The 8,680-nt window shown below is 52.5% G+C and overlaps 1 protein-coding gene across 2 annotated transcripts in view; it reads right to left on the minus strand.

Moving 5' to 3' along the window:
• LSM4 (LSM4 homolog, U6 small nuclear RNA and mRNA degradation associated) overlaps window positions 1-5,663 on the minus strand; it is a 16,464-nt gene extending 10,801 nt beyond the window's left edge. For both annotated transcript variants that reach the window (XM_017501291.2, XM_017501290.2), the window contains exon 1: window positions 5,401-5,663. In XM_017501291.2, coding sequence (XP_017356780.1) covers window positions 5,401-5,403 — 3 coding nt within the window. In that variant the 5' untranslated portion in view covers window positions 5,404-5,663. The remainder of the gene's footprint in view (window positions 1-5,400) is intronic.
• Between the last annotated feature and the right edge of the window lie 3,017 nt (window positions 5,664-8,680).

Genomic DNA, 8,680 nt, shown 5'->3' on the forward strand with positions numbered 1-8,680 from the left:
TTTTTTTTTTTGGTGGCGACAGGGTTTTGCTATATTGCCCAGGCTGGCCTTGAGCTCTTGGCCTCAGGCAGTCCTCCCATCTCAAGCTCCCAAGTAACTGGAACTATAGGTATGTGCCACCACACCTGGTTTCCAGATTTTTTCCATCATTACTGAATGTCTTTATTATGTCAAATATGTAGTACTTCTATTACTGGGGTGAAAATCAACACTTTCATTTTGGAAACATAAAACTCAGCCCGGACACTGGGGGCTGCCTCAGGGCTGTGCCTGGGTGGGGGGGTCCTATAACGTGTCTGTTCTAGTACCGCTGTAAGGAAGGTCCCAGCACCAAGGAGCCCTGATGACAAGACAGTGCCTCAAGGGACAAGAGGCTTCACCCTGCCTTGTCCTGGTGACTCGGGAATTCCAGGTGGCCCTGACCCAGAAGCCTTTGCTGGGAGGCCCGCCCCAGCCACCACCGTGATTGACAAGGTGGCTGCTTCTCCAGGGGGTGGGAACTTCAAGGCCTCTCCCTATGGAGGCCGGAAATGGCCTTCAACCCCGGCGGGGTGGCTCCCCCATGAGAGGAAAGGGTTGGGGAGGGAATCCTACATCCCACAGCCCCTTCCTGAGAAGAGCGGCCCAGGGGAGGTTGGTGCCAGCAGGAAGCCAGGCCCAAGCCCACTTCCTGCACCGGCTTCCTGGAAGAGCCAGATAAGGGGGAAGAAGGGGCCACGTGGCCCTGGGGCGGCTGCTCGGAGAGGCAGGGAGGAGGGCTGTGGGCGGCTGGGCATGCGTCTGACTGGGTGGCACCAGCCACAAAGAAAACACGGGAGCCACAGATTGGCACGCAGGGCCCATGCCCAGGTGGCCCTTTACTGTGAAGAAGCCATGGGTTTTCCTCGGCAAGCCTGTTTTCTTTCTCCAGCCCGCAACAGGAATGAGACCTGGGATCTCTTCCCGGTTCACTGGGAAAGGGGCAGAGGTCAGGCTAGTCCTTAAAGGCCCTCTCTCACTATGCAGCAGAGGCGCCAGCGCCCACAACAGAAGGGACTGCCCAAGGACAGAGGCAGACGCCCTCCTGTCAGGAGGTGGCCTGTAGACACACCTTCCATGCCAGTGACAGCTCCTCTCGGGCCACCACCTGGTCCCAGCTACTGACAGGGCAGCCCGGAGGGACCCACAGCCTCCTTGGCTGTCACCCGAGTCCCCTGTCCAAAAAGCAGGAGAAAGAACATCTAAGACAAAAATAGGGCTGGTGGATGGGCACCGTGACTCTTGCCTGTAATCACAGCACTTGGGGAGGCCGAGGCGGGTGGATCACAAGGTCAAGAGATCAAGACCAGCCTGGCCAACATGGTGAAACCCCATCTCTACTAAAAATAGAAAAATCAGCTGGTGTGGTGGCGCGCGCCTGTAACCCCAACTACTCTAGAGGCTGAAGCAGGAGAATCGCTTGAACCCAGGAGGCGGAGGTTGCAGTGAGCCAAGATCGAACCACTGCACTCCAGCCTGGCGACAGAGCGAGACTCTGTCTCAAACAAAACAAAACAAATAAGGTTGGCACAGACCTGCTCACAACACTCCCCAGGGTGGCTACAGAGCCTGGCCTGAGAGGCTCTGCCACACCCATTCCTGCCACCTGACCTTTGCTCCTGCTGCTGCCCCTGCCTGGGGTGACCTTCCCCAGACCTTCCTGTGGCTGCTGAAATCACGCCTTCGGCCAGGCACTTAATGGCCACCCTCTGCGGCATGGGTGTTTACTTCCATCATAGGATGCAGCCAGTCTTTAATTACCTTGTTTATTACCTGAGTCCCTCGCTAGACTGGAACACTCAAAGTGGGTGTGGACTTTGTCCAGCACCAAGCACAAGGCCAGGCACAGGAAAGGGACTGGGTAAACATTTGCTGAATAAATACACAAGAGAAACGCACATACCGCCCAGGGAGTCACACAGGGCAGGCAGAACACTCGGCCCACCCCACAGGGAAGGAAAGGAGTGGCACAGATGGGAAAAGTAACTTCCAGACACGGAGCTGCCTGACTCCCAGGCCCTCCACAGCTGCTGTGGCCTGGAGCCATGACCACGCGTCTTGATTCCTCCTCCATCTTCACCTCCAAACCCTGTTGGAGAATGAGGTCAGAGGAAGGGGTGGATCCTCAAAAACTTAAAAGAATACATCAAAGGGCCAAGAGAGGCTGGGCACAGTGGCTTGTGGCTATAATCACAGGACTTTGGGAGGCTGAGGTGGGAGGATCACTTGAGCCGGTGAGGTTGAGGCTGCAGTGATGTGCCACTGCACTCCAGCCTGGATGACAGAGTGAGCTCTCAGCTCAGAAAAGAAAAAGAAAAAAAAAAAAAAGTTGGCAGAGCGCAGCGGCTCACATCTACAATCTCAACACTTTGGGAGGCAGAAGCGGCAGATCACCTGCGGTCAGGGGTTCAAGACTAGCCTGGCCAACATGGTGAAACCCCATCTCTACCGAAAATACAAAAATTATCCAGGTGTGGTGGCGCGTGGCTGTAATCTCAGCTACTTGGGAGGCTGAGGCAGGAGAATTGCTCTCTCAGAGAGGTGGAGGTTGCAGTGAGCTGAGATTGTGCACTTCAGCCTGGGCGACAGAGCGAGACTGTCTCAGAAAACAAATAAAATGAAACAGAAAAAGAAAAAAGTGCCAAGTGTGATGGAAGCGGCCCCATCACCTGGGTCAGGGAAGAGCACAAGAAAATTCAGAAAAGAGAATTCCTTTCTCTGCGCTTTCTTGGAACATCTGGAGTCTGGCTCTCAGGTGTAGACCCACGAGGACTAAACCCAGTGGCTCCTAATTCCGGAAGCTTTCCAGGACTGCCCTCCCTGCCTGCTAACCCAGGTCACTCCTTCTAGCACTGCCCTGACCACAGGGAACTGGAAGTGTGTATCCCGTGATGTCTTGTCCATTCCTTTTTTTCCCCTGAGACGGGATTTCACTCTTATTGCCCAAGCTGGAGTGCAATGGCACAATCTTGGCTCACTGCAACCTCCACTTCCTGGATTTAAGTGATTCTCCTGCCTCAGCCTCCGGAGTAGCTGGGATTATAGGCACGCGCCACCACTCCCGGCTAATTTTGTATTTTTAGTAGAGACCGGGTGTCTCCATGTTGGTCAGGCTGGTCTCAAACTCCCGACCTCAGGCGATCCACCCACCTCGGCCTCCCAAAGTGCTGGGATTAAAGGCATGAGCCACTTCACCCGGCCCACCTTGTCCATTCTTGGCCACTCCTCCAGGAAACGCCTGGACAGCCAGGACTTGGGGACTCTGGATGTTCAGAAGGTGGGGACGGGCTGAAATGAATGAGTTCATACTTTGCCCACGCACCGTTCTACACAGTGGGAATACAGAGGGAAGAAAAATGAAGATCCTGCTTCCACAAAACTTATCACAGGATGGATCCTTCCAACTCTGCCCTCTAGGAACACAGCAGAGAGGGATGGGCTCCCTTCTCTGAATTGTTGTACTTGAAACCGCCTTTGCAAAAATTGTAACTGAGGAAATTATGACAGCGAAAAGAGATCAGACCTAAGCGACTCCATCTTGCTTATAACCTTTAAGCTGCCCTTGCTCTTTCCTGGGCACAGGCCGAACTCACCTTGGGAAGAAATTTAGTCTATAGTTTGACTCTGAGACAAGATTGGTAATAGCTCTTTCCCGAAAACACCCTCTTCTTGCCTGGGGACCAGTCCGCCTTTGGAGGACTAACAAGCTGCAAGATTACAAATGATCGTGTAGGGGTCACGAAGCCTCTGGCTCAAGAGTCTGAACCTCCCCAGATTGCTCCTGGGGATAACATCACTATTATAAAATCTAAGATCAGTGCTTGAAATAGTTTTGCAGACCCCGTACTGGATGGATCAGCTGACACCACCCAGACGAGTAATCTGGCTCAACCAGTCCCGCAATCCCACCCACGAACAGAATCCCACCCAGGAACAGAAGACAGCAAGAAAATCTCACTTCAACCTCCCCAGGACTCCCATCTCCAACCTCAGGAAGCTCCAGCCAATCAGCACCCCCCACTTCCTGAGCCCCTACCTGCCAAATCATCTTTAAAAACTCGGATCCCCTAGGCGGGGTACAGTGGCTCACCCTGTAATCCCAGAACTTTCGGGAGGCTGAGGTGTGTGGGATCACCTGAGTTCAGGGGTTCCAGACCAGCCTGGCCAACATGGTGAAACCCTGTCTCTACTAAAAATACAAAAAATTAGCCGCACATGGTGTGGCTGGTGCCTGTAGTCCCAGCTATTCAGGAGGCTGAGGCAGGAGAAATGCTTGAACTCGGGAGGCAGAGGTTGCAGTGAGCCAAGATCGTGCCACTGCACTCCAGCCTGGGCAACAAGAGTGAAACTCCAGTCTCCTGCAGAGCTGGCTCTGTGTGAATTTCTTTCTCCATTGCAATTCCCCTCTCTTGATAAATCGCCTCTGTCTAGGAAGCAGGCCAGGTGAACCCATTGGGTGGTTACACACTGACCCCAGGATTTAGGGAGCCCTCTCTCACTAATCCTCAGCTCTGATGCAGCCACCCCTGTGGACCCCTCCTGGTTACTAAATCTCCCACTGTCTCACAGAGTCTGGAAGTCACATCCCCAACAAAGGCCTAGATTTCTCTCCCTGAAAAAAGAAGGGCCAGATGCTGATGGGCCAGGAAATTCCCAGCTCCGACTTCGTTTTCCGATCTGCACATTGAGGACACCGGCAATCTCTGGCCCAGATCCAGAACTTCCATAATCACAAACATCTGGCCCTGCAGAGACCTGGGCCTCAGTTTTTCCTTCTGTGTATTGGGAGGATGCACTTCATCCATCCCCGGCTCAAAATGCCCCCTTCCCCTGGAATGACATGCTCTGTGACCCAAGGAGAAAGACCACACCCCAGCACCAGGCCTGCTTTTCAGCCAGAAAACAAGAGACCTAGGAGGCTGTGCTGCTAGCATTTTATGCATCTTGCAAGCTCTGAAATTTCTAAAGCTAAGTTTCACAACTCAGAGTGGCCCCCTACTTCCCAGCACTCTAAGTTTCAATCTGGGAGGTCAGACCGGGCCTGAAGCACTCGGGGCCCCTTTCCTGCCCCAAAACTCTCTGCTGCATTTGGCGGGCCCCCACCTTTTTTTACCTCAGTTTCCCCACCTGCAAAATGGGAAAAACTAAAGCGAGCCCGCTGTACTATGGATGCAAGTCCGTGCAACCCTAAATCTCACAAACGTCCTAGAGCCATCTGCAGCCTCCGGCCTCAGTTTCCCAGCCTCGTGCTGGGGGACGGGACTCGAGGCTCGGACTGTACGTTCACCTCGCGCCAACCCAACCCTCAGCGCCCGCCCGGAGGGCTCCCAACGACTGCGGCTCCCGCCTCCCGGTAAGACCCCGCCGATGCCCTGCCCTCACCATGGTGCCGGCGGGGACCGGGATCACCGGCCACTTCCGCCACCGCCGCCGCACACGCTCCCGGCGCTTCTCGCAGCGCCGCGCGCCACCAGGCTGAAAGAAAGTGGCAGACACGCGAGCCAGTCAGCACCGGGCTCGAAGGGCTGCCAACCAATCCACGCCGAGCATGGCGGGGCCCACTGGGCGAAAGGGGCGGGCGGGCCGTATTCCCGCCGGAGGAACGAGGAAGAGAGCCGTAAAGCGTCGCGGCTTGTACTGCAAAAGGGGGCGGAGCAACGCGACCTGGCGCGTGGTGCATTGTGGGTAAGCGCATGCGCAGGTGAAGCCGTCTGTCTCCTGGGCTCCACGCTGTGGGCAAAGCCAGTTAATGCCTTTCGTTTACAGTCGAGAGAGAGTGAGGCCTCGTGCTGATTGGGACGTCCCTGAGGTCGCCCTTCGGACTCCTAGTTTTCTAATTCTGTAATTATCCCGGGAACATAATTTAGTAGGTTGGAATCCTGACCACGCCCCTCGGAGCCTCAGTTTGCTCCCTGTAAAATGGGTTATAATAGTGTCTGCTCTGAAAGCTTGCTTGCTATGAGGATGAAATGAGTGAAACTGTGTAAAAAAAAAAAAAAGCACTTAAAACAGCGTCTGGCGATCGGGCGCGGTGGCTCACGCCTGTAATCCCAGCACTTTGGGAGACCGAGCTAGACGGATCACCTGAGGTCGGGAGTTCGAGACCAACCTGACCAACATGGAGAAGCCCCGTCTCTACTAAAAATACAAAGTTAACCGGCCGTGGTGGCGCAGGCCTGTAATCCCAGCTACTCGGGAGGCTGAGGCCGGAGAGTCTCTTGAACCCAGGAGGCAGAGGATCGCACCATTGCACTCCAGCCTGAGCAGCAAACGAAACTCTGTCTCAAAACAAACAAAAACAGCGTCTGGCACATAGTAAGTACTTAACAATATACTTGGTGCTTGCTCCTGCTCACAGAAATGAACAAATCACAAAATTTGTGGTCCTCAGGGAGATAGTAAAGAAAATAAATAGGCAAATGCTGTTAGTTTCCTGGGGCCTGCTGTAACAAATGCCCTCGAACTGAGAGGTTTAAAACAACAGAACGTGATTTTCTCACAGTTCAGGAGACCAGAATTCTGAATTGAGGTCGTCAGCGGAGTTGGCTCCCTCTGGAGGCTCTGCGTGTCCTGCGCCTCTCTCCTGGGTTCTGCTGGCTGCTGCCAGTCCTTGGAGTTCCTTGACTTACACATGGAGCCTTCTGCTTTCTGTCTGCCTCTGTCTTCACTTGGCCTTCTCTGTGTGTCTCTCAGTCTCAAATGTTTCTCTCCTTTTTATTTTTTTTGGACAGACAGGGTCTCGATATGTTGTTCAGGCTAGTCTCAGACTCCTGGGTCAGGCGATCCTCCCTCCTCCCCGCTTCCCAAAGTGCTGGGATTACATGTGTGAGCCACTGAGCCCAGCCTTTCCTTTTTCTTTTTCTTTCTTTCTTTCTTTTTTTTTGAGACAGAGTTTTGTTCTTGTTGCCCACGCTTGAGTGCAATGGCACGATCTTGGCTCACTGCAACCTCCACCTCCCGGGTTCAAGCCATTCTCCTGCCTCAGCCTCCCGAGCAGCTGGGATTATAGGCATGCGACGCCATGCCCAGCTAATTTTTTGTATATTCAATAGAGACGGGGTTTCTCCATGTTGGCCAGGCTGGTCTCGAACTCCCGACCCCAGGTGATCCGCCTGCCTTGGCCTCCCAAACTACTGGGATTACAGGCATGAGTCACCACACCTGGCCTAGCCATTTCTTTTCCTTACAAGCACACTCCTTTCTCTTATTAAGCTCACCCTAAATTCAGGATGATGCCATCTCAGGATCCTTAATTACATCTGCAAAGATCCTATTCTTTTTTTTTTTTTTTTTGAGATGGAGTCGTTCTGTCACCCAGGCTGCAGTGCAGTGGCATGATCTTGGCCCACTGCAACCCCTGTCTTCCAGCTTCAAGGGATTCTCCGGCCTCAACCACCCAAGTAGCTAGGATTACACACACATGCCACAATGCCCAGCTAATTTTTCTATTTTTAGAAGAGACGGGCTTTCACCATGTTGGCCAGACTGGCCTTGAACTACTGACCTCAGGTGATCCACCCACCTTGGCTTCCCAAAGTGCTGGGATTACTGGCTTGGGATTACGCCCAGCCCCATATTTTAATGACTGATGCTATTTATTGACATTATTCATAATATCAAGACTGAAAGAAACCCAATGCGACCACATAATGGAGAAACACAGCTGTAAAAAGAAATGAAGACATCTTCATATACTACAATTGAACGGTGTCTGGATATATTAAGTGGAAAAAAAACCAAGGTAGAGAACAAGTTTTACAGTATGTCATTTTTTGTGTGCAAAAAAAAGAAATACATGCATGTGTATGTGTATATGTATTTGCGTATATACGTATATATATAACCACGCCAAGCACATGAACTCAATTTGCTGTTTTTTTTTTTTGATGGAGTCTTGCTCTGTTGCTAGGCTGGAGTGCGGTGGCACAATCTTGGCTCACTGCAACCTCTGCCTCCCGGGTTCAAGCTATTCCCCTGCATCAGCCTCATGAGTAGCTGGGACTACAGGTGCGTCCTACCGCGCCCAGCTGATTTTTTTTGTATTTTAGTAGAGACGAGGTTTTACCATGTTGGCCAGGATGGTCTCGATCTCCTGACCTCATGATCTACCCATGTCGAGCATAAAGAAACATAAAGACTTGATGAGGTGGCCCACGCCTGTAACTGAAGCACTTTAGGAGACTGGGGGTGGGTGGATCACCTGAGGTCAGGGGTTTGAGACCAGCCTGGCCAACATGGTGAAACCCCGTCTCTATTAAAAACACAAAAATATTAGCCGGGCGTGGTGGCAGACGCCTGTAATCCCAGCTACTCAGAAGGCTGAAGCAGGAGAATCACTTAAACCCAGGAGGCAAAGGTTGCAGTGAGCCGAGATCGCACCACTGCACTCCAGACTGGGCAACAGAATGAGACTCCATCATAAAAAAGACAGAAAGAAACAGGGTCTATGGGGTGTCCCAGCATCAACATAGCAATGAAAGTAGCAGCAAACCGCATTCTGGGTCATCCTTTCGGGCTTTTCTAGACTTTTCTACATGCAAAGTCTTTCTTCTTTTGCGCAACTTGCAAACTCCTATTCACCGTTGAAACCTCTGCTTGGTGTCCCCGTGTGGCAGACAGTGGTTACTGCAGTATTTTTGTTTGCCTTTCTTTCTTTCTTTCT

Source organism: Cebus imitator, unplaced genomic scaffold, assembly GCF_001604975.1.
Source record: "Cebus imitator isolate Cc_AM_T3 unplaced genomic scaffold, Cebus_imitator-1.0 Scaffold280, whole genome shotgun sequence".
Taxonomy (NCBI): Eukaryota; Metazoa; Chordata; class Mammalia; order Primates; family Cebidae; genus Cebus; species Cebus imitator.